The sequence below is a fragment of the Artibeus jamaicensis genome, unplaced genomic scaffold (genome assembly GCF_021234435.1).
Source record: "Artibeus jamaicensis isolate MK-2021 breed Jamaican fruit bat unplaced genomic scaffold, CSHL_Jam_final contig_589, whole genome shotgun sequence".
Taxonomy (NCBI): Eukaryota; Metazoa; Chordata; class Mammalia; order Chiroptera; family Phyllostomidae; genus Artibeus; species Artibeus jamaicensis.
In genome coordinates, this window is record NW_026521896.1 from 1307392 (window position 1) to 1332768 (window position 25377).

The following is a 25377-nucleotide window of genomic DNA, read 5'->3' on the forward strand; positions in this document are numbered from 1 at the left end:
CTTTGAAAAGAACGTTTTCAAATGTGGGGCATTAGTTAATAAAAAGTCCCTGAAGCCTAGTGTGATGTATCACCTCATTCCTAATAGTTCATAGCCACCAAAATAGGAAGAAAGGGAATGTAAAGTTAATATACAGCTATTATTAAAATCACCTTATAAATTAGTTAAGGCCCCCAGAGGCGCAGAGTGGGCATCGTCATTCTACGGCCGTCTCGAGGGCCCTGGCGCCCCCTGTGTTTGTGGAGTGGGAGCTCCCCCTTTGCAGGGAAGGGGTAGACACGGCTCTGTCGGTGGAGGGTGAGACACCTGCTCACGCTGGACCAGTGAGGGCTGGCGACCGGATTACAGAGATTTCAGAAGGAAACCTCCTCCCTGGCTACTGGAGCTCCTGTCGAGGGTGACACCCTGGCGCACCACTGAGCTGTTTGGTGCTCTGGGGTGAGGAAGGCCAGGACAGAGGGTTGGATTCACAAGGCTTGGCGTCGGTTGGGGGCCCTGTGCAAGTGCTTGTAGTTTCCGGGGCCCAGCACTGGGGCGGGGGTAAAGCAAGTCCCTTAAGGTGTTTTCCCCCAGAACACCCAGCCACAGCACAGAGGTCGGGCCTGCATGGCTGCAGGCAGCACAGCTGAGGGGGCCAAGGAAACCTCAGGCAAGGTCAGGGTCCCTGTGTCTAGGCTGCGCGTGCAGGGAGCCCCAACTTCCCGCCTCTGCTGCACAGCAGTGCGTTTCATCCGGGGACTTAGAAGCTGTGCAGGAAACCCCTTCAGATCCAAGCTCTTTGCTGAACCCGAGTTTTCTGTCTGGGACGTTCAGTGAGAGTCACGTTTTATACAGTCTAGTGAGCTGCCCTGTGCCTGCCGTACCCATCCACAGTGGCAGGCCCCGTGGCAGAGAAGCTGCCGTCTGCCCCCAGGGCAGCCAGCTAGGCAGCCGGGATTCTCCCAGCCACAGAGCAGAGGCCAGTTTGCTTTTTCAGTTTGGCCCTTCAGAGCTGCGCGTCTGGCCCCAGCCTGTCTCTGGCTCCCTCCATCCAGTGGGAGCTGAGTCTGCACATTTCCCTGGGGCAGGCGGTCCCCAGAGGGCAGCGAGTGTGGTGTGGGCAGCCAGAGGAAGAAGCTGAAGCCCGTTTCCCCCCAAGTCTCTGCCGTGGGACATCCCATCCCGTTCACACTGCAGGAGGGATACTCGTGCAGGTGGAGGTTTGGCCACCAAATCCAATGCCAAAGAAGGAAGATAAGTGGGCTTTTAAAGCAGAGCCCAGCCGACACTCTCATGGCTTGGACTCTCCACACCCCATACCAAAGAGTCTTTAATTGCCTACAGACTTTGTTTCTGAATTGTGGTCCCTCAAAACAGGCTGAAAATTTCTCCAGGTGCTTTGTGTGGGTGGCCAGTGGTGGTGCTAGCGACCCCTTGTGGCAGCTCCGTGTAATTGCCCTGGATTGTAGCTGTGTGTCCACTTGGAACATCATCAGAAAAGAGACCTGGTTGGTGGCTGGGTTTCGGGGGAGCTGGTGTGTAACTGACAGCTTTTTTATTTCTTCCAAAAAATATTTTCAAAATGAAAATACCTTTATGCTGATGAAAAGGTATTATGCACAGCAGTAGAAGTGCAGTCAGTGCAGAGAATTATAAACAAGACATGAAAGCTACCCCGTGATGCAGAGGGTCACCAACCCCTGTGGCTTCGGCAGACGGGCTTCCCAGGTCTCTCCAGCAGCACAGAGAGGCTTCGATCTGCTGGCATTGCACCGGGAGGGGTCTGTTCCTCCCCTGTGTGAAGCAGAAATCTCTTTCTGGCAGTGAACCAGGGCACCCTGCGTCTGTGGGGCCCCCATAATCTGCTTAACCAGTCCTTGGAGGGGAGAGCAGGAGGTGGTTCCCCACTTGCCTCATAGGTATTTAACTGGCAACCCCTTTGGGGTAGATTCTTACAAATGGAATTGCTGGGGGGAATTTCAATTTGCCCCTCAAAGTGAACAGTTGATCTGATATCTTTGGAATAATGCCTTCGCCCCACTGACTGAACACTCCTCCTTTACCATATTCTTCTACTTTCCCGTCGGTGTTAGTCAGCACAGCGTAGCCTTTGCTGCAGTAACGCAAACCCGAATCTCCGTGGCGCAGTCCAGTGACGTTTATTTCCTGCTCACGTTGCAGTCGGAGGCAGCCCTTGGCTCTCCTCCGACGGCGTCGGGGCCGCCTGACCCTGTGCCCTTGGGGAAGGGAGACAGAAAGCACGAGGTCTCATGTCCACCGTTGGCAACGGTTGGCTCCCTGCAGCGGGGCCGAGACGTGTGCCCAGGGAAAGGAAGTGCAGCGGGGAGCACGTGGCCAGGGTCCACCAGAGCTCCCCTCAGATAGATGGGGGTTCAGGCTGTGCGTGCGTGTGTGTGCATGCACAAACATGTGTGTGCACGTTCTGTTTTGATCATTAGGCATGTTCAGGCCAACTATCCCTGCCATCTGTTAACCTTTCCTTGAGGGTTACTGAGGACCTACTGTGTGCTCATCCCTGTGTGCAGCTGGGTACAGGATGACGTGGGCCTGCCTCTGGGACCTCCCTGTGAGGCCGGTAGGGGAAGGGTCAGGCACTGTGGCGTAGCCATACACAACACTAAAATCCAAGGTGGGGGAGGTGAGGGAGAGAGGAAGCTGTGGCAGGCCGGCCACAAGGGAAGCTGTTTAAAGGCTACCAGGGCAGCCAGATGGACAGGGGGAGCTGTGAGGAGGGGCCACAGTAACCCAGGGCCTGCCTGAGTGCCCCGCAGTGGGTGGTCGTGGGATGGTGTTGGGGTAGAGCCTGGAAGAGTGCGCTTAGGGCCTGCTGTGTGGTATATGGGTGCCCAAGCCCCTCCGGTGGCCCAGCCAGGCCGGGGGAAAGCACACCTTCATGGTGCGGCCCCTCTCTCTGATCCTCCAAGCTCTCGCTGCATTTTGCGAGCTTTCTGAATTCCGGTGGGTGATTTGGTTGCTAATGCCGGTTGCCTCAGTGGGAGGTTTCCGAGTGTGTGCGGGGAGGGCAGTGGAGAAGTCTGCCTCGGGCTGAACAGGAGAAGGGGAAGCTGGACCCTCATCACACAGCCCTTGCTCCCACCTCGGAGCATGACTTTCCCAGGCCAGGAGCCCGAAGCCGGAGCCCATCTCTGGACCAGACAGGTCGGTGTCCGGTGTCCGCCCGGGGCAGGCAGCTTCGGCGAGCACCGCTGCCACCGCACGGCTGGCCGGCATGGCGTTTCACACTCAGAAGAGGTCCTGCTCACTGTCTGCTGGCTTTCGTGCGCAGTTTTAGTGCCATAAAGAAAGAATACTCACTTTGCATCAATAGGCAAAGAATAATTAAAATGTAATTAAAAGCACGAATTCTTCTAATGATTGGCTTTCTGTAATGTGTATTTAAAATCAAGACATCTGTTAAGGCTCTCTTTTGAAGCTATCCAGAGACCAAGAGAGGATAGCGTTTTAATTAAAAATGGATTATTTCAAAAACAGTTTAATCACCCTGTCATCAAAGGACTTAGACCTTGTTAATTAGCTATTGATAAATAGGTTTAAGTTCCCAAAAATTTACACTCATGGGTCCCTAGAAATAGGGACCCACCCGCATCTCTGGGATGTTGGCAGGGCAAACGTTCAGAGCACGTGAGTGGGTTCTTCAGTCGCCTCTCCTGCCCTCTGTGGACCCCTCGCTGCCGCGGGGGCTCTGCCACCTGCCCGTCTTCCGAGGGACGAGAGGGTCTGAGGCTCCGGAAGGCAGCGTCACTCCCTGAACCTGTGCTCGCCACACTGAACTGTGGCCGAGGCCCCGCCGATTCCGGGGGGACCCAGATGCAGCCCCCACTGTGCTGGAGGAGCCGCTGGCCAGACCAAAGCCCTGCCCTGTTGCCCCCAGGCCCCGCCCAGGCCGGCAGCGTCCCCTCCAGCAGCCCCTCTCTCAGAGCTGCTCCTTCTGTAGGGGCAGCGGGCGAGTAACCCCCATTTGTCATCGTAACTGGATAAAGTCTTTCAAAGTGATCAATAGCAGTCCTGTTATTCCTTTGGCCACATGTGACCAAGGAACGTTTAGAGAACTGGACAGCCCCTGGGCAGCTGCACGCAGCAGGGACGGGGCTCGGCCTGCGGACAGTGTCTGGGCCTCCCGCCGCTGCTGGCGCGGCTTCGTGACTCCTGGGAAGCTGAGGAGAATCGTCCGCAGGGTAGTGCTCACCCAGTGAGGTGTCCACAGCACTCCCTTCCTGCGGGAGGTCAGGAATCCTGGGCTGCAGCAACCCCGCTCCCTGGGGTCCCTCCAGCCAGGGAGTGTCCCCGGCCTCCTGCTGCGCACTGACACCCCCCCACACCCAGTTCCCTGGGTTCTGTGCCCTGTGCCTAAAACACCTGGCGTGCCTCACGCCGGCCTGGCTGGCACCGCACCTGTCTCCCCACAGAGCGGTGAGCACAGGGCAGCTGGGAGGGATGGTGTGGACCCGGGTGTGAGCCCCGCTCTGCTTCTGCCGGGGCCCAGGCAGCCCACCAATGCAGAAGAGGAGGTCCCGGGGGCTGCCCCGGGCTGGAGCAGGCAGGGGTCAGCGAGTCGGGGCTTCGGACGGCCGCTTTTGAGAGGCATTGGTATAGAATGGTGCTTTCTAGAGAACGTTCTATCTGAAATGACACATCGGTGAGAAATGTTTTTAAATCATACGTCTGGGAGAAAGGAGTTTGATGCTTGGAGATAAAGTAGACCTGGAGTCTGGAAACAAAACAGAACACCCTGGAGAGATTCAAAAGGCAAAGCTTGCTCCTTCTCCAGAAGGAACCCCTAGGTGCTTCCGTCTTGCTTTCGCTGGGTGGGACCGGGCTTATCTCCTGCAGGATTGGTATTTAGGAGGCGCCTGTTGGGTGGGAGCTTCCCAGTTGTTTCTTCCACTGGAGAGGGAGTGGAGGTCGTGGCAGGTGGTGCCGGCATGGACGCCCCAGATGGGGTGGGGGGCCCTGGGCGCCCTCCGTGCTGCACAGTTGTGGCCTGGGGGGCAGCCCAGGGGGGGCCTCGTTGCCCCGACCAGACTCTATCAAATGGCCTGACCTTGGGATGAGCTGTGAAATAAAGGGAGGCGGAAGCGTGGCCAAGCACGGCTCCAGCCGGGACTCTGGGCCGAGGGAAGCTCTCGCTGCCTGCTCTCTGTGGTAAGAGCGTGGTGTCTGCACGTCCGAGGCCCTCAGCAGCCAGCTTTGCTGGAGGTGGCTTTGTTCCTTGAGGGGCCTTTTGTCTCCAGGGTCCACGCTGACCTGGTGTCTGAGGCTGCTGAGCTGGGGACAGGAGGGTTGGGGCACAGAAGAGAACTGGGGTTCTCTTGGAGCTCGCCCCACCAGCTGTTTTCCAAAGACTGCCCATGCCGTCTGGGCACCGGGGAGCTTCAGGACCGAAATGTCCCCACCCAGACCAGGAGCAGGAGTGTCCTCGCAAAGGCCTCGAGCAGAACCTCCAGCACGTCGGTCACACGACACCCTCACAGGTCCTGCCAAAAAGTGCTCGCGGGCGGCACTTTATTGGCTTAATAGTTTCTTTACTTTTTAAAAACAGGTAGTTTAAAGGGAAGTTTTACATTTCTGTCTTGAGTGAAACCCAGTATGACTCACCATAAATGGAAGGCTAATACTCTAAATCTCTAATGCACAAAGCACCTGTCTCGGTGCCCCCGTCTTGTGGACGCTCCCCGGGCTTTGGGAATTAGCAGTTCAGAGAAGGTCCCTTCCTGTCTAGTCCTCTCCCCACCCCCGCTCCCACCCCGAGAAGGTTCCCGTGCACCTTGCTTCCCTCCCCTGGGCCTCCCGCCATGTTCCTTGGTGGGGCAGTAGCCTCTAAATTGTGTTAAACAGGGTTCCCTCCCTCCACCCCCTCCTGGTCACTGGCCTAAATGATTCCTAGGGCACCCGGTGCATCTTCAAAGGAAGATGAGCTTTCGGTCTGAGGCCAAGGAAGGCGTGAGATGGGTCAGCTGTGCACAGTCACTGATCCCAGAATGAGGTGGAGAACGCTCGGCAGACCTGGCCGGTGCTCACACGGCTGCCCCAGCCCCTCCGGCGCCGGCCCTCTCCCGTGCCCAGCTGGGTGGGCTCCAAGGGGCCTGGGTTCACAGGCGTAGGGTTTCCCTCCGGCCCCCCTCACACTCTGTCCTGGTCTGCAGCTCCTGCCCCAGGTGCCCCGTCCTTTGGGGAATCGGCAGAGAAGGTACAACACGAAAGAGCGCCCCAGGGGGCCAGCGGCTTGTTACATAGATTTCGGTCAAAACCACTGGTATCCTTCTTATAGAAACCCCTTAAGGAACAATAGGAAAAGATACACATTCGATTTTCTAAGAAAGAAGCAGGCCATTCAGAAAGGAGGCAGGACGAGGAAATCAACATAAAGCGCACCCAAACTTGCCAGTTCCCCGTGGCGGACAGGAGGAGGCAGCGTTCGGTTTGGCCCACCAGCCTGGCGGTGCCGCGGGCCCGGACAATCCTGACGGTGTTTCTGGGGTCACGCGGGGAGCATGACCTGAGACTCCCAAGTGTGCCTGTGCTCAGTAACCCTGCTTTTAGCAATTTAGCCTGAAGACGGTGAAAAGGCGGATGGCCACGGGCGTCCGTCACAGCCCAGACATCTGACAGCATGGAAGCAGTTAAGTGAATGGCAGGCGGTGGCACCGCCACCCCGCCACCTGCCGATGCAGTCACTCAGCAGAAGGGTCCTGAAACCTCCCATGCACCGGGCACCGCTCCAGGCTCTGGGGCGCCTGCAGTGAAGACAGTGCACAAACCCCCGCCCACTGGGAGGTGAGACTGGACGGACAGATGGACGGACAGACAGACACACTGACCGACGGGCACTGCGTTAGATAATGGTCAGGGCTGAAGGGGGAGGGGCACTCTTTGCCTGGGGCCACCCCTGAGAAGGAAGCGAAGGAGGGGGGACGGGAAGGGGGAGAGCGCAGGCCGCGGACCTCTGGGACAGACACTCCGGGCGGAGGGCCGGGCTGGCCCAGGGGCCCTGAGGCGGGAGCTTGCCTCGGGGTCCCCGGAGCAGCAAGGAGACAGGCTGGGGGACAGGCAGACTGCTCACAGGAAGCCAGGGCCAAGTTCGAACAGAGGAGTCCCTTAATTGTGACGTGACCCCTCTGTGGAACAGGCCCTGCGAGGCACAAGACCCGAGGCAAAGGGAGCGGCTGGACCCACTCAGGCACATGCCCTGACTGGGACTCGAACCTGTGACTTTTTGGTTCACAGGCTGGCACTCAATCCACTGAGCCACACCAGCCAGGGCAATTTTTTAAAAATCTGTGCTTATATAAAAAAAAGGGGGGGCCTGGAAGGGTGGTCAGTGAAAATTTAACAGAGGTTGTCTCTGGAGAATAAGATTGTGGGTGATTTTTATGTTTAGTTTATTTTCTTTGTGTAGAGAATTTCTAAGATCTCTTCCATTTGTGTGTGTGCACACACACATATGCATTTTTTAAGTTTATTATCCGTCTAGTGCAGCCAGGGCTTCGACCGCTGAGGAGTGTTTCATCCAGTAACCGATACCAAGGAACTCATAAACTGCCTAGGCCCTCGCCACTGTAGCTCAGCAGACTGAGCGCGGGCCGACAAACCAAAAGATCGCAGTTTGATTCCCAGTCAGGGCACATGCCTGGGTTGTAGGCCAGTTCCCAGCAGGGAACCACACATCGATATTTCTCTTCCTCTCTCCTTTCCTTCCCCTCTAAAGATAAATAAATAAAATTTTTTTAAATTTAAGTAGAAGAAAAAGAAACCACCTAATCAAGCATGTCAAGAATAGAAGGGGATATTTGTTCATTGAGAGTCACGTTATGTCCTCAGTTATGCTTAATACGAGACAGGCAATTTAGAATTCCCAATTATCCAATTAAAATGTTAATTATCTCAAAACTTGATAAGCTGCTCTTGGGGACAGAGTGAGTGGCTTCTCGGTGGTCCTCCTTGTCTTCCTGCCGTGACCAGTGGCGGTCACTGCCTCTCCGGGGCACCGGCTCCCCTTTGCACCAGCCCACCCACGGCACCACCGTCCTGGGATTGCGTAGGGCCGTTTGTCCTGGCAGAGCCACGCTCAGCTCAGGTGGGGGGCTGGGGCTCTGGAAGGCCAGGGCAGAGCATGTGCCACCCCAGTGCTGGTGGAACATGAAGTTCTGTCCTGCTGGCAGGTGCTGTCCCAGGCCCCCACCACTGCAGACCCCAGACCTGGGAGGTGCTGGAGTCCGAAGCTGTGTGTGGACCCCACGCCCCCACACGGATCCGATGGGGCCCCTGACCCCAGCACGTAGCCGCTCTGAGTGGGAGTCTCCTTGTCTGGGGAGCAGGGGGTTGCGCCTCTCCCACAGGAGTTATTCTAAGTGCTAAATGCTGCCGGCGGCTTCGTGGTGTTTCTCATCGGAGGGGCCGTGTCACCTGCCCACGTCTCCGACCGAGGAGGAAGCAGGGCCTGCATTGGCTCAGTGCTGTACGAGCCCCAAGCCCTGCCCCAGCTCCAGGGCAGACCCTCAGATTCAGGGTGCTGGAGAGAGCACGCCAGCAGCGGCTGCAGACTCGGCAGCAGAGCCTGGGCAGGAAGCGGGGCTCAGAGTCTGTTCTCGTCCGTCTGTCTGTGTGGAAATGGTCCACAGGGCAGGCCCAGGGTATCTGGCAGCACATACCCCACACCGCCTGAAGGAGGCCCTGGGCCGGCAGGTGATGTTGGCCCTGGCCCAGGACTGGGGTGGGGGCAGCAGGAGGGGCCTGAGGGGACTCAGGGGACGGCAGGCGGGAAGAAAGCCGCTGGCGGTGGGGACGGCCACTGTAGCCGTTGTGACCGCCTGCGTCCCTGGTGCTGCCGCACCAGGCGGGCTGTGCCAGGAGCACTGGTGTATTAATAATGCATATCTGGGCCTGGTCCAAGGCTCTAAATAGTCCCTTCTCGGTGACAGACCATTAGAATGCTACTTGCTTATTTGAAACATTCTTGAAGTCTTGGAGGTGACTCCCTAGTGTTCTGGGTCTTTCCTTCCCCAGCAGCCTGGGGCAGAGGAGGGGCAGGCATCCCCCCCACCCCGCCCCTGCTGGTTCGCCATTCCTCAGAAGGCCCACGGAGAACTCCCTTAAAAGAGCTCGGACTCCGGGACTTTGAGCAGAGCCCGCAGCATAGGAGTGAGCAGAGGCAGCTGGGAAGGAACCCCATGCCGAGCGGCCCTGTGTCAAGGGAGGCCCCGAGCGCGTCCGTCCTGGAGCTGCTGGATGTACACCGGCCTGCACGTAGGACGTCCACAGAGAGCCCCCTGTGCGTGCACGGGTGTCCAGGCCGTGGATCTGTGCATCAGTAGTGCCTGTGTGAGGTGCTGTTGTCCCATTTTACAGATGAGGAAACTGAGGCATGGAGAAGCCACACAGCGGGGTAGTAAGAGGCAGAGCCAGGATTTGGCATTGGCTTTGGTGTTGAGCAGTGTCCCAGGTCCGGGACTAGGGCAGGGCAGAGGGGAACCCGCAGGCCCGAGGCGGGGAGGGCAGCCACGAGGAGACTGCAGTGACAGCGGAGGTGGGCTCCTGCCCGGGCCTGTTCACCATCCGAGACCCTCTGCTCAGCCCAGTGGCTTCCCCCGCCCCGCCCATCTCCCTGGCCATGCGTCTGTTCCTGGCCCAGCCTCGGGAACCCGAGGTGCACCCAGGCCCGGCCTGGCAGGGGGACTATGTGGCTGATGTGGCCCAGGGCCAAGCACCTTGGCTGGCTCCCGCTTGTGCTGGTGGCTCAGGACACTTGCTGCTGGGGCAGCCCTTCCACCACGACCTGGGGCAGCCAACGCATGTTTGTAGGACATCTGTCTGCTCATCGGACAATAAACCCCAGAGCCCAGGTAGGCTCCGTGGGCTGGGTTGGCAGCCCCCAGGGAGGCCCAGTGAGGCTGCGCCTGGAGACACAGTCCCTGCAGACCAGAGCGCAGAGCCTGCTGCCCCCACCCCATTACGCACCGCGTGCCCCCCCCACCCCAGCTCGAATCCAGCAAATGTGCCCAGCTTTCTGTCGCAGCAGTGACTGCGTTTGCCTCATTATTTGCAGCACAGACTCTTTCAGGTCACTTAAAGGTTCTCATTTATGCCTGGGTGCAGAGCATTTTCTGCCTGTGCCTCGCTTGTGGGTATTTATAGACAAGGACGTTAGAAGACTGGCCACGTGGAGGATAGCTTCAGGGACCACACAGCAGCAGGGAGTCTGTGAGGCTGGCGGCAGGGACATGGGCAGGCTCCGCCCTTCCGTCCTGCCCCTGGGGAAGGGGGCGGGCGGGGGTGGAGCCCAGTCCCCATTCTCCCACCCCACCTGCCTCTCAGTGGGCAGGGGCGGTGAGGCCCAGCACCACACATGTGCTGCATGTGAGAGTCACAGATTGGCAGAGAGACCCGGCGGAGGGGGTCGCCGAGGTCACTGATGACCTGCCACCTATCCTGTCTGTGGTCCTCTGGCAGAGAGACTGCTCATTTCTGGAAGTTTTGCTTTGGTTCTTCATGAAGTCTGCCTGATCTCTTCTCACACTGTAAGTTTAGGTGGTAATGATTTTCCCTGTGTGTACAGCCTGCATCTGAGGGTTCTGTTTTCACAAGTTCTTGGGAGTCTCAGCCTCCTGCCTGCTGTGCCTGACAGCTCTTGTGAAGTGCATTCAGACTGTGAGTTCATCTTCAGTGTGTGCACACGTGTACATTTATGTGTGTACATGTGTCTGTGTATGCATTGTGTGTTGTGGTGTGCCCATGTGTGTGCAAACATGTGCGCCCGTGTGTTTCTGCATGTACATGTGTGTTGTGTGTGCATATGTGCGTTTGCATGTGTGTTGTGTGTGCACGTGTGCCTCCATGTGTGCATGTGCCTGTGAGCATGGGTGTTGTGATGTGTGTGCACAAGTGTGTGTGCCTCTGTGTGTACATGTGCCTGTGTGTATACATGTATGTGTTGTGTGCACATGTGTGTAGATCCTTGCTGGCCTGGGTTGAGGGTACAGCGGCCTGGTTGGCTTTTGTGTCTGCCTCTGTCGGGCACTCTGGGTGTCACTGGCCAGGGACCAAGTTCCTTGTTAATTTCCTGGCTTGGGAGTGTCCAAACCATGCAGGCAGTTCACACTTGAACTTGAACCCCATGGAAGTCAGACCCATGCTGTGAAACCTGAGAGAATGTTCTTTGTTTCTCCCAGAGCCCAGGCCAGTGCCCCGATGGTCTCCTTGGACGCGGTGAACACTCCCCCAAATCTGCAGCTGAGGGTGCGCCCCTGCCCAGGCCCCAGCTTTAGGTGGGCGCGGCGCTCAGTTCCAGTCCCCCACCTCTCATGCGCCAGGGTCTTGTGGCTATCACCACCTGGCAGTGAGAGCCAAGGCTGTGGGTTCCCGGGACTGCAGCCCCCTTTCCTTCCCGACCCCGCTTTTCCCGTCCCGTGAACTCTGCTGGCTCCGTTCCATGCGGCTCCTCCGGGTACCGGAGGCAGGAGGGCTTCTGGTCCCGTGCTCCGCCGTGTGTCGCTGTGGCTCGGTTGGGCTGCAGACCGTGTCCCTCTGGTTGCACCCTCTCTGGCTCGGTTTACTGTGTTTCCCGTAGAAGTCGGGAGGGGTCTCTATTTGGTGTTCTTCTGCTGCCTCCCCGTGGGAGCCAGGCGGCTCTGCGGGGTGGGGGGGTCTGTGCTCGGCCCTGACCGAGCTCTGGGGGGCCTCGTGTCCAGCATGTGGATCCAGTTTGGAGCATCCACTCCTCACCCCTCACCCCTTGAGGATCAGAAATGCGTCGGACTCATGTCTTTCCACAGACCCCCTGAGTCGCTTGCTGCACCTGCCCCAGACCTTGACACCTTCCTGTGTCTACAGCCGAGGCCCCAGAGAGAGGGTCTGCTGAGCCGTTGAGCAGGAACCGCGGGCCCATTGCATCCCCTGCTGCTGCCACCAGAACACTAGTCTGTCCTCACATCAAGTCAGGGTTCACTTTAAAACAAAGCCAGGTGCTGAAGGCCAAGTGGAGGAACCTCAGACCTGTCCGCTGGAGTGGGCTTGCCGCACGTGGCGCTGCTTCTGTCTTTCCAGCTCTTCCCCTGGGTGTGAGGGGCTGCCCGCGTGGCCAACAGAGACAGCCAGCGCGGCTGTGGCGACTGCAGGGGAAAACTGGGCAGCGTCCTTCGTTCAGGCCTTTTTTCTGAAAGGAAGGGGTGAAGGCTGCTGAGCCTGCTGTGGGAGGGACCGGCCCCGCCGTTTCCTTGGGCTGCCCTTGGCCTCGAGCTCGGCCACGCAGCCCTCTGAGCCTGCTTCTGTCTTAGCTTCTCTCAGAGCTGAGGAGCACTGCAGCTCGCCAGCACGCCCGGCATCTGCCACTCAGCGTGCTTGCTGCGTGGAGTCTCCGTGTCTGGGCAGGGAGCAGAGATGCCCGTGCTGAGCCGGTGTCACTCCAGGCCACCCACCAGGGCGTGGGGTGGTGGGGGGCCAGCTCCATGGGGGATCGTGCTGGGCTGCGGCTTGCCATACCCCCAGGCCCCGCCTCTCTCCACTGCCCTGAGACCACCCAGCCCTGCCAGGTCCCTCGCCCCCATCCTCCAGGCCCGCACCCAGCAGTTCCTGCTGTCTGTTCTCTGCTCTCTTCCCTGGGGTCAGGTCCAAGGCCCCAGGTGAGTCCAGCACAGGGACTGGGAGAGCTTTTGTGCTCCTCTCCGGCAGTGTGTCCAGCCCCTCCTAGTGGGGTGGGGTGGGGTGTGGGCACTGGAGGTGGGCGTCCGGGAGACACTCCCTCTGGCCCTGCGGACACTGTGACCCTGCATCAGCTCATTCCTCGATGGGCCAGGGCCACGGTGTTGCAGGTGGCGGCTCCTCTGGCCCTGTGTCCTCCACCCTGACCTCGGTGTGTCTGTGGTCTGTGGCTGCCCCCAGCTGCAGCTACAAGCCTCACAGACCCACACTGGAGACTTCAGGTGAGCTCAGGCCTTGCAGGGGGTGTACCGGCTGTGTGCGTTGGTGGCCCTGACGTGTCTCCCCTCTCCCGCAGCCTCTTTGAGCACTACTGCTACTCCCGGGGCGGCATGCGCCACAGCTCCTACACCTGCATCTGCGGCAGGTGAGTGGGCCTCCCAGGCCACACGAGGGTGACTGTGGAGGGAGGTCGGGGGCGGCGAGGGGTCCCACCATTCCCTAGCTTAGATGGACCTGCTCGCTCCCACGCCCACACCAGTGCCCATCTAAGCTCGGAAGTTACTTCTCCTTCGGCCCCAGGAGCTGAGGCTGCCTCTGCCTGCTCTGGCCGGTGCTGCGAGGGAAGGCGCCTGCCTACCACTGGCCTTCCTCACCCTCCCCACGCGGCCACCTGCCCGGCAGGGTCGGGCCAGGCTGTGTGCAGTGGCGATGGCAGGAGCTGTGCGTGTGTGAGAGTCTCAGTGTAGGAGTGTCTTCCAGGGGCATGTCCGGTCTGCGAGTGGCCTCCTCGTCCGTGGACTCTCCCACCTCACCTCCCCATGCCGTGCCCTCCGGACAGACAGCCGGGCCCCCGCTCAGCCAGGACCGAGCCGGCGATGTGCCTGCCTCGGCACATGAATAATACATGTGAACATTTCAGTCCTTGGAAATGTTCTCTGGTAGATAGAGAGAAAAATCATTATTTCTACTTTTATGATTCCTGAAACTCCCGAACAGGGCCATAAATATTACACCCAGGTGAGCCTTTTTTTTCTCTGGGACAGACCTCAAAGTCCTTTTTTCTTAAAGGAGCCGCTCATGAGGAAAGCTCCCCTGAGCAGAGGAGCAAAGAGCCACTGGTGCCCCGTCCGTGTGCCCCCAGTGGGACCCCTGGGAACCCCGGCCCAGCCCGGGCGCCTTCCAGGAAAGGGGGGCATCTCTGGCCCCTCCTTCAGGCCCACAGACCGTGCTCCCCATTCCATTCTTCACACGTGCTGCTCACATCACAACCACACCCCGGGCCCCAGGGGTACCTGCCTGGGCAGCATCAGCCAGGGAAGCCCTGTTGGAGGGTCCCCCCAAGCTGAGCGGCTGCCCATCAGTGTGTGGCCGTAGCTGATGGGGCCACCGTGCCCCACGTCCCCTCCTCAGGCTGTGGGCCTGGCCCGGCCACCCTGGGTGTGGAGCACTGCCCACGGGACAGGGGGTTGGGGTGCCAGCCCCTGGGGCTGGTGGGCGAGGATGAGCTGCTGACCCCCCTTCACTCTCTGCAGTGGCGAGAACTCGGCCATACTGCACTACGGACACGCGGGGGCCCCCAACGACCGGACCATCCGGGACGGAGACATGTGGTGAGTGCGGCTAGCCGAGCTGCCCCTGCCCAGGTCCCGCCTTAACCGAGCGGGGCCATCGTGGACCCAACCTCAAGAGTGACTAACTGGGGCCTCTTGGGTCCACCCCGAGAGAGCTGACCACAGCGAGGCCCTGGTCCTTCCACAGGCACTGGCCTGCGTGGTGCCGTGGCTCCAGGAGGGGGACAGGGACCAGACACTGTGGGGTCGGGGCGGGTGCTGTGGGGCCATGGCACCGTGGGTTCTCTGAAGAGGGCCCGAACCGTCCGCCAGCCCCTGCCCTCCGTCCTCTGTGTTCAGCACCCACCACACTCACGCCCCCATCTCGGTGCCAGGAGGGCGGGCACCCACCCCTCAGAAACCGCCAGCCCCAGCGGCGTTAGTGCGGGAGGTCAGACGTGGTGCTTCACCCCAAGGCTGCTCCAGTGCGTCTTCTGAGCACAGTTTACTGTGCTCCCAGCTCCTCACGGAGCCGTGGCTAAGCAGGCACGGTGGGCCCCCCGTGCACTGTCCCCTGTGGGTGGGCTCTTGGATCCTGCCTGTGGACGCCTGGCCTGTAGGGCTCCGGCCAGGCCTAGGCCCCGCCTTGCTGGGCCTCCACACTGGGCTTTGCGAGGGGTCTGTGAGCGCCTCCCTGACCTGGACCGGCCCCCCGCCCCGTCCTCTCCACCACCTGGTCATCAGGCAGGGCCAGTCCAGGCTGCCTGAGAGCCGTCCCGGGGCCACAAGCCCCACGGGGCTGCCCTGTCTGGGCCATCAGGTATCACACTGTGGTGGTGGACACGCAGGTGGGGGGCAGGGTGCGGTGTGTGCACTGTCCTGCCCAGGTGGAGCTCCGTTGCCTTGCCCTCCTGTTGCCATGGCACCTGAGCAAGGCTCCTGCAGCCGCCTTCCTGGTGGAGCTGATACAGGTTTTCACAGCCTGCTCCCATGAAGAGGTGTCTCACCCCCACCTCCCCTTGCCATGTGAAGGCGAGGTCACAGAGACAGAAGGGTGCCAGGTCCAAGTGCAGGGCCAGAGGGATTTGGGGAAGGGTTGGCTGCCTCAGACTTGGCTCAGCTGGAGACCAAGGGAACAGAGCGGCTGCCCCTGCCCCCTGGGCTGTGGCTGAGTGCTGTTCACACCAGCGAGACCACCTGGCCTCTTCAAGGCCTCTGATTGCTGTACCATTTCCTGATGTTCTTTGACTCTGTGGCCCGTTCTGGCTGGGAGGCCGGGACGTGGGAAGCCAGTCCCCAGGCAGAGTCCCAGCTGTCCGGGGACACCTCTGACCCACTAGGGGGCCCTGGTGCAGGCTGCATGGCCGTGAGCATCTCTCCTCTGTGGGCTCAGCGCTCCCCAGAGGAGGTGGCTGCTTCTCCACTCCCGTCTTCCTGCCCAGGGAGGGGCCTTTCCCCGTGAGAGGCCAGTTCCAGCTCCGTTCCTGGCCGACCAGTGCACAGTGGCCACCGGGCCTCCACCCAGCGCAGGTGCTGTGGCCTCAGCCCTCCCGGGCAGCACTGACACCTGTGTCCCCCGGCCACGGCTTTAGAGACAAGTGATCCAAGGAGTTCCTCGGATGTTAATGCCGAGCCCGAATTGGTGATTTTATTTTTCTAGTGCCAACTTTGAAATGTAGCCAGTAGAATAATTACAAGTTTATTATAGTCAATTTATTACACAGGATTTAGAACAACAACATGTTTTGTTGATTGCTGCTCCTGCCAGATTGCTGGTGGCGTTTATAAGCCATTGTTTTATTGAAATTGATCTGCCGAGCACCCACTACATTTGGTAAATAGTAAATAACTCTGTTATCCCAACATAAAAGCCACGGCACTTCATCATAATGCACGAGACCAAAATACGAGCCTCGTGCAGAATGCTCCCTGAAGCTGAGCCTCCCAGAGCAGGGACCCTGGCAACTCAGTTCCTTGATGTCTGGTGAAAATACCCTCGAGGTATTTTAACATTCCGTCCATGGGGCTGTTCGGGGGGCAGAGCTGGCCAAGGAGCGTCAGACTCACTCGACTGGAGAAGGTGGGGAGTGGGAACTGTGTGCCGAGTATGGCCAGCCTTCCCTCTCCCCGTGGTCTTAGACACTCCCTGCCTCCCACACTCCTTCCCCCCGCACACACTGGGAGCCTGCGAGAGGCGGGGCGGTGTGAGGATGAGCAAAGAGGCCCCCCAGTGCAAGTCCCTGCCTTCCCCAGCGGAGTGGCTGTCCCTCGGCCCCAGCTTCTCTCTCAGTCACTGAGGGTAACATCGCATGTAGCTCTGGGAGGACTCCGTGATGACAGGGCAAAAACATGAGCCCAGGCGGGTGCAAACTGCAACACGGGCCATCTCCCCTCAGAGCCAGCAGGCCGGGCCCCTCCTACCTGTGCTCCTGCAGCTGGGTCCAAGACAAGCTGCAGGTGGGGGCCACCAGGCCCGGTTTATTCACAAGGAGCTCTTGAGTCACATGGCCTGTCTGTTCTGTGCCCTCGGCCCCCAAACTGTTCTCCAGGTGTGTGCTGGGGGGAGCCAGAGGCTGGCTGGCCGCCTCCGTGCCTCCGTCCTTTCAGTATCAGGCGCCTACCTAGAGCTGGGCCATGGCCCCTGTCAGCCTCACTCAGCACCCTGAGAATTGGGGCCTGTGAGCTGAGGAGTGCATTTCTAGGTGTGCAGGTGCACTGCTCACACCATGGCAGCTCCTTATCATCCTGACCCTGACTGTCCTCTGAGCCCTCAAGCACTTGCCAAGTCCTCCCAGAACAGCCTGGGCTTTGGAGAGAGCCCCTAGTGTGGTTGGAGGTACCAGGAAGTGGTGTGCTGCCCATGAGCCACCAGGGGGCGCCATTGTCCTTGTTTAAATACACTTGGAAGCAGTGTGCCTGGAGAAGCCCACTCTTGTGCTGAATTTGGGGGTCTGAGGCCAACCTGTGGCACTCCCCGCTTCTTCTGGGCCCGTCAGCAGGCTCACCCTGGGGGAAGAGGTGGGAAAGGGTCCAAGGTGTGCCTCCAGTGGGCTCCGATTTGGAAAACAGGTGGGACACCCCTCCTCACCTGCCACATCCTTTATCTTCCACCATCTGGTCATGTGACAGGAGGAGTGGTTCCAGGGGTAGGATGTCATGTGGTCCCTCCCAGAACCTTCCAGAGCACCAGTCTAAAGATTCCCAGACCTGGGTTGTCCTGCTTGCTGGCAGGATGTGGCTGGTGGGTAGTGAACCAGATCTCCCAGCACTGGCCAGAAGAGGGCAGCACTGTGTCGGGATGTGTGGGTGGGGCCTCATCCCTGCTGGCCCTGATCTTCTGTGTCCAGTGTGAGGTAGGGGTGCAGCCAGCCCAGTCAGGGGAACAGACCTGTCCCAGTCCCACACGCGGCAGCCGGGCAGTGTTAGCTTCCCTCTCAAACCCTGCCATGGGGCCAGGGCCCCATCTGTCTCCTTGCCCTGGTGATGTTCAGCCTGAAGTGCCGACCAGCCAAGGCGGGGACACAGCTCACCTCCACCAAAACCCCAATTCTCTTTGCCCAGATGAGTAAGGGCCACCAGTTTCCCCCCAGGAAAGCCTCCGAAGACGCCTGAACAGTGGCCGGCATGAGGTTGGTGTGCTGCCGATCCCACCGCCCGGGTGCCTCCCCAAGCCGAGGTGGCATCGGAGCCTTCTCTACCCTGTCACCCCAGAGCTGCCCTGTCATTTCCTCCTGCAGATAAGGGGTCATGGCCAGGACAGGCTCTTTCCCCACCTGGTCACCTTTTTCCTGCTCATAGTACCTATACCACCTGGCTCCTTCCTGCCCTTTCTCTCAAGCGAGTTCCCTGCTATTTCCACAGCTCATATGTGGACTAGATGTTAGTTTCAGCTGCTTGCAAAGGTCACCCCCAACTTGCCCCCTATCTCTGGGCAGCAGCCTTTGTCTCCGTCACAGACATTCAACACCCCCCCATACACCGTGGGTGCCGCTGCTCACCCAGCACCCCAGCAGCGCCCTTGGCACCTCCTGGCTCCAACAGGCTATGATGGGACGGTGCTGCTTGCTTGTGGCTGCTCAGTCTGATGTCTGGTGTCCGTGTACTGAGGTGTGAGGCTGGGCTTGGGGCTCCTCCCCAGCTGGTGTAGGGGCTGGGATGGGAGGCCTCTTAGGTCCCATTTTCCAAGTGCCTGACCCCTCAGCGGCCACTGGGGGACAAGTGTCACCCCCAGGGCGTATGCCCTGAGGCCACGCCGGGCCCCGCCACCGCGCTGTTTCGTCAGAGGAACGTCCTGGAGTTCCCCTGGGAGGAACAGGCCCACCCTGGGGATTTCACGGTTTTAAGATTGTGCCCAGTCCTCAGGGCCAGGCCCTCGTCGGCCGTCTGTCCAGCCCCATGGCGATGGCGTGAGTGCTCCGTCCGTGCACCCAGAGTGCAGCCAGACACCCCGACTGTGTGTCCTCTCCCCACCCTTTTGTTCACGTTCCTTACCCCCGCCCCACGCAGTTGGCTCCACACCCGCAGTCTGACAAGCACGGGTCCAGACAGCCTGGGTGCGCGCAGACACCACGGGACACTGCAGCATGCGCCGCTCGCGTGACGCCGACTCACTCTTCCCCCGCGGAGGCCACTGCCCGACGCCCAGCCGGGGCCCCACCGTGCTGTGGTTTCGGCAGGCCCTGGGGCTGGCGGCCGCGGGCCCCACCCACACACCCGGCCGGGGGCCGTGCAGTGTCCTTCCTGGGGACTTGGCCCCACGCTGCTGCTCTGTCCCATCCCACACCGCCTGTGGTGTGGCAACTGTGGTTCTCTGTGGACACTCAGGAGGCCCCCAGCATGGGCCTGCTCCTAGCCCCAGGTGTGCTGGGATCGCTGGCTGTCGGAGCTGCTGCTTGACTTTCCCATCTGTCCAGCCCCACGGGGACAGCTGTCGGGTGGCTGGGTTGGGGAGCAGAGATGCTTCAAAGGCACCAGGGAGAGGCCTGCTTGGTGGGTCAGCTCGTGGCACTGAGGGAACCTCCAGGGCTCCAAGTGAAGTTCTTTGCCCTGCTGGTTGCACCTGGGCCCTCACTAAGAGTCTGGCTGGGAGCAGGCAGCTGGCTCAGGGGCCTCGTGGGGAGGGTCTGCCCACGGCAGCACGTGAGCTGGGAAGTGACTGGTCCTCCTTCCTTTCTGTCTCACGCCAGCCTCTGAAGGGAAGCGAGGGTTTCCTCCCACTCAGAAATCCCCTGGCCCGGCCCGAACGCAGCCCGGGTGGCTGCACGCGGGGGTCTGAGATGTGTCTGTCTGCAGGACCTGGCCCCTGTGCTCGTGCACGGGCGCCGCGCACCACCAGTCCTGGGGGGGAGGCCACAGCTCAGGGGGACTGAAACGAAGCTACAGACTTCAGTGCAAAGCGGCCCTTCAATAAGCACTGTAGCACTTTCCCCGACTGTTCCCAAGCACATCGCTGGCCAAACCATCGTGTAGGCTCTCTGCCTGTGGGCTGGCTGGTCCTCGCACTGGGACCGAGGGAGCTGAGGGGCCTGGGGAGGGTCTGGGTGGGCCCGTGGTGGCAGGCAGCCCGGGCATGAAGCTGCCCGGGAGGAGCCAAGGGCAGACAGAACCTCGCATCCCAGCCAGAAATAGAAGCAGATGAACACATGTGAGGAAAGAGAGGCCAGCATATTGCTCGGAGATGTGTAATATCTCCCCAGATGTCTTAAATTATCACACGCATTTACAGGGCCAAAGATGGTAGGGTTCCTGGTGGTGTCCCCAGGCAGCCAGGGAGGTGGCCTTGAGTTCTCGGTGGAGCCAAAGTGGGACCGAGCCCCCTGCTGTCCGTCTGCGCTCGGAGGATGGGTGAGCGCAAACGAAGGGGCTGCAGGGAGGTGATTTATAAGAGAGATGGCTTCCGTCCCTGGATTCCAGAGTGGCCTGAATCTGAATAACTTATGTGTGTAGGAACTCTGTGGGGGATTAAAAAAAAATACCCTGAAAGATAGGGAACCGAGAGCACGAAAATAGACTCCAGCCCCCGGGCCGGGGCGTCGCGGGGCAGGATGGAGCTGCCGGCTGGTGCTGCACTTCCTTCTCCAGAGAGCAGGTCGTTTTAAAACAAAAATTACAGCCAAAGTCTTCCAGAGTCTCAGTGGTACAGCCAGGCTGGCCGAGGAGCTCCAGGCCGCCACCACCCCACGCTCGCTGAGTTTCTGAGGAGAGTTTGGAGAACTTGTCTGCCTGGGGAGGAGTCTCGTTTTTACTGCCTCAGATGCCTCCAGCATCTGGTGCGCTCTGGTGGGCTTCCTGGTTTTTTAAATAGTGCAATTTCCGTTTTTCTTTGAGATCAGCACCATCCAATACATCTTTTTGTCTGGGGTGCTACTGTGGGCCACCTTCTGATGTGGGGGGTCCCTGGCCTCTGTGTCCCCCCACACTCCTGACCACTCTGCGTGCTCAGGCCGTTCCTGGGTGCTCCGAACTGGCAAACCACGGACGGTCTCCTTTGCTGCCTCTGAGGAGCCCTACTCAGAAGACACCCTGCTGCCCAGTGCGGCGGGCCCTGCCCCACGCAGCTTCGCTCCCACGCCTGCCTGCACACTGGCACCCAGAGGACACAGACCTGCACAGAGCTGTTGTCCCCGTTTTGAAAGTGGAAAAACTGAGGCTCTGAAGGCCAAGTGCCGGAGCCAGGACAGGAGACCCCATCTCCATCTGGTCCCTGAGTTGCCGACCCCCGAACACAGAGCCTTAGCTTCCCTGTAGTTGCTGGTTAAGAGCTGCCCACCCCCTGGCCGGCCCTGGGGAGCACGGCCCAGCAGGAGTAACCCACACACAGCTGTTGGCCCCGCCTGCTGCTGCATCGCAGCCTCCTGGGGAGCAGACGCCTGGGCGTGTCTGCTCAGGGCCTCTCTGTTTTATCATCCCCCGCTCTCACGCTGGACTCGGGGTGGGTCACCTCAAGTGAGGCCCAGGCTGCCCTGTCGGCCCAGCCCAGACAGGGTCCCCTCGACTCTGTGACTTTGACCCAACACAAAGTTTTCCTGCCGTGCTTGGGGGGGGTGCTCCCCCCACCCTCTGCGAGTCGCCTGAGGGTTGGCTGGTGCCCGTGCACTGTGGGCCCCGCCCATAGTGAGCTGCAGTCGTCAAAGGACAGGAGAGGAAACAGTGCCCAGCAGGGAACCTGGATTCCAGCAGAACATCCCGGGAACTGAGCGTTCGAGTTTGTCCTTTAAAACCCTGTTTCGGTGCTGCCTGTCACGCCTGACTGCTTGTCCCACAAACGAGTCTGGAGGCCCCAAGTCGGTGCTGTGGGGTAGAGGCCCCTAAAGGCACAGGCAGCTTCTAGAACACCATAGAACCCGGTTTGGGTGAGAGGCCCCTGCGCTGCGGGCGTGGCTCAGCCTGGGCTCAGAGCTGCCAGAATGCCGGGGACTGCAGTGACCCCCACAGGAGGCAGAGCAGGGTCCCTAGTGGTCCCAGAGGGCAGCCCCCCGCCGCCACAGCTCCACCTGGCTCTGGGGTGGACCTGAAGATGCAGGAGGATCTAAGGCCTGAGGCTAGACCAATGTCCCTCAGCTGGTTTTGCCACCATCAGCATCAGGACTCGGCGGTGACCCCGTGAAGGGGCTGAGAGGCCGGCGGGTCCCCACTCTGTGCCTGCTCAGGCACTCAGGTGGGACAGGGCGGGAGAGGGCTCAGTCTGTGTGCCCCACTCCCCCGCCCAGAGCCCCAGGCAGCCTGGCAACCCAGTGGGAGCCATGCCTGGATTCTGCAGCCCCTTGTGTGCCCTGCCCCTCCCGCTGTGGGGGGTATGAGGGCTCGGAGGCCGGGCCATGGGGGCGGGGGGCAGTGCGCACCACCGGGCAGCGAGGACGTGCCGTGCAGCTCAGCCCACTTCCACTTCCAGCCTCGCTGCGCCAGGGCCCCTCACACCGTGTCCAGAGGGCAGGTCAGCTGGGCCTGCCCTCCTGACTCAGCAGGGCTGCCGTCTGTCCCAGCACCGACCTGCCTCTACTGTTGGCTCACACCTCGGTCCGTCAGCCCGGGCCTCATCTGTCCTCCGACTCTCCACACCCTCATCTGGGCCTGCCGGGCTCCAGGCGGCCCCAAGGGCAGTGTGCAGCTGGCCGGGCCCCAGAAAAGCCCTGCTGGACACGAGGGCTGCCCTTTGCAGTGTCTCCCTACCCCTCCGTCAGGCCCTGCAGAGCACATCTGTCCCGTCCCAACACGGAGGGTTGCTTCCTTTTGGTCAAGGGGTTGCCAGAGCGGAAGCAGAGCCATTGGCTGGGTTTCACTCAGAGGCGGCTCCTGCGAGAGGCAGGTGGTGCGTCCACCCTGATGCCCCATCCAGTTCCACATACGTTGCCCTGTGGCAATGGCCGTGCCCTGTAGTGGGAGCAGGGCAGTGCTGGGAGGGCCTATGGGGGTGCTCATATGGAGACCGGGTGGTAGAGGGCATCCTGGGGACATCTCTGTCTCTCCCTCCCTCTCCAAGTGAGTCCCCACGGCCCAGCCAGCCAGCGGGGTCACAGGAAGGCAGGGGCGTGAGAGCACGGCCAGCCCCACGACCCCCAGCCTTCCCTGCTCCGGGGTCAGAGGCCTCCCAGCATGGCCTGCGGTTCCTGTGGACACCAGTGTGGGGGCCCCCGACTCTGCCTGACCAGTCACACAGTAAGACGGCCTCAGCACCCTGACGGGCCCAGGACCCCGCAGGCTACCCCTGAGCACTGAGGGGCGGGGAGAGTTGGGTGGGGTGTCCCCAGGCGCCCCACTGGCCTCATGCCCCTTCTCCCCGCAGCCTGTTTGACATGGGCGGCGAGTATTACTGCTTCTCTTCTGACATCACTTGCTCCTTTCCTGCCAACGGCAAGTTCACCGAAGACCAGAGGGCCGTCTACGAGGCGGTGCTGCGGAGCTCCCGCGCCGTCATGGGCGCCGTGAAGCCAGGTGAGGGTGGGGTTGGGGGCTTGTGGGGGGCGCCCGGCGAGAAGGTTCTAGGCAGCGGCATGACCGGCCGGCCCATCCTGGGCTGTGGCCAGGTGCCTCCGGGAGGCGGGCCCTGCACTTTACCACCCGAACCTCTCCCACCTCGCGTCCATGAGACTGGGTGGTGTCTGGTCCCCAGTCACTGCTATAAACTGGGGCTGGCTGCTGAGCAGGGGCAGACCTGGGAGTCAGCAGGCTCGGCCCAAGGGTACCCCAGGCCCATCTGATCTCCACCTGTACATCCCCTGTCTGCACTGGCCGCTGGGATGTCACATGTCCCCTGCCTTGTCCCCAAACAGAGTTTGCTGCAGGCAGGGCTTGGCCCGCTTGGCACCCCAGCACCCGGTAGCGTGCCCTCCTGCTCGGGAGCAGCAGCCGTGGCCGGTCTGCCGGGGGCTGCAGCCTCTGCTCCCCACCCCGAACCAGGCTGGTCTCCAGTGTTCGGGGGTGGGATGCAGAGGCTGCAAGGCCATCTGGGGTCCTGGCCGTGACAAGTCCTGAAAGCCAGACTCTGAGTTCAGACTAAATTGAGGGGGACCGTGGCAGTTAGATCTACATCCCTCTGAGGAGACTTTATTTTACAAAGGAAAGGGAAGAAAAGATCCTGGGCCCCCAAGTGTAAAAGCCCCTGATGTGGCCTCTTGCAGGCCCAGAACCCGATGGCTTGGCCCGTGGCTGAGCAGCCCTGGGGGCCCCACACACAGTTGCTGGGATGGGTCACAGCCAAGGGCTGCTTTTGAGGGTTCTCAGCCACTGTCGTTTCCCGAGGAGGCGCGCTGTGAACGGGATGGCCCCTGTCCAGCCCCGAGAGCTCCCGCCAGAGGCTGGGGAGCCAGGGAGGGCTGCTGAGGGGCGCCAGGCCCCACTCCGCACCCTCGCTCTTCCAGCGGGAATGAGGCCTGGCACTCAGATGAGCCCCCCGCGGGGAGACGAGGAAAACCTAGGAGTCCGCTTCCATGGGGCACAGCGGCGGGGGGACTTGCCTGGCTCAGCAGCAGAGGCCACTTGTCTATTTAAAGAGTAGTAGCCCCCCCTCTAAGCAGCAGTCCGCACGGGTCACCAGGTGGTAACTCCAGGACGGATTGTTGCGTGAGGTCAAGGGCAGGATGGCGTGGCCTTTCTCGTCAAAGGAAGGCGGCGGTGAGAAGCGGACTCGCACGTGCTTCTGAGCCCTTGGAGGAGGCACGAGACGGACCCTCGGGGTGGGGGCTTGGGGAGGAGGGCGTCTGCTTGCTGTGACCTATTCATACTCTGACCTTTAAACCCAGCCTCTGTGACGCAGTCACCTCAAGAGCATGTCTCCTCTCCACACCCTTTCTTTCACCAGGGATGAACATGTTTGTTCCACTTTGAGTAACATCAGTCATTTAAATAAGTATTTCAGGTGCAGCGACAGGGCGTGGCTGGAGAACGTGGGTTGTGGTGCACGGCTCCCAGGAGGGCCCTGGGCCGGATGTGGCCCTGAGCTGGGCACAGCCCCCGGGGCGTCAGGGTCTCCCCTGCACCTCCACACTGTGCCGCCCTGCAGCTGTGCCTTGTAGCTCTGTCCCCACACAGGCTGAGCAAACCAAACTACACCAGCTGTCCCGCTGCACAGGCCGTTGTGAATGTAGATGCCCAGGCCCCAGGCTGGACGGAGCTGGGCTCTGCTGCCCGAGAGGCCTGGGAGGTGGCTGGTGCCCACCCTGAGTCCCAGGACCCCCATGCACTGCACCCATGCCCCGTCATAGGCCCCTCAAGGAGCACGGGGCCGGGCCTGCCTGGATCCAAGCCCACCGCCCACCACAGTACAGAGGGAAGAGGGCTGCCTACCACCCTTCACACTGGAGACAGCAGGGCCAGTGGAGCGAGGTGGGGGCATAATGGCTGCCCCCATGATTGGGGGAGCTGCTCGACAAGATGCTAGGCAGACAGGGCCTCAGAGGGACAGTGCCCAAGCCCCTGGCACTGCCTAGTCTTTGCCTGCTGCTGAGACAGGGGTGGTGGCCAAGGCCTGGATGACCCTACCTGCCCCCTGACCCCGGCACAAGAAAGCCAGCTGGGAGGACCTGAGTGGCATCTCTGCAGCTGGTGTCCTGGCTCAGTCAGTCGACAGGCAGGCCAGTGCCCAGGGCCCTGCTTTCTACTGAGAGAGGCCTGGTGCTCACTCGGTCCTGTGGGGCTGCCCAGCCACACCACTCTCTGGGCAGGCACAAGGCACCAG

At 60.7% G+C, this 25377-nt stretch overlaps 1 protein-coding gene across 2 annotated transcripts in view; it reads left to right on the plus strand.

Moving 5' to 3' along the window:
- Positions 1-25377, plus strand: part of PEPD (peptidase D) — a 124048-nt gene that overhangs the window by 87886 nt on the left and 10785 nt on the right. The window contains exons 10-12 of one of the 2 annotated variants that reach the window (XM_037139146.2): positions 13010-13078; positions 14187-14264; positions 22987-23135. In XM_037139146.2, coding sequence (XP_036995041.2) covers positions 13010-13078; positions 14187-14264; positions 22987-23135 — 296 coding nt within the window. The remainder of the gene's footprint in view (positions 1-13009; positions 13079-14186; positions 14265-22986; positions 23136-25377) is intronic. The other variant, XM_037139147.2, reaches the window with a different exon arrangement.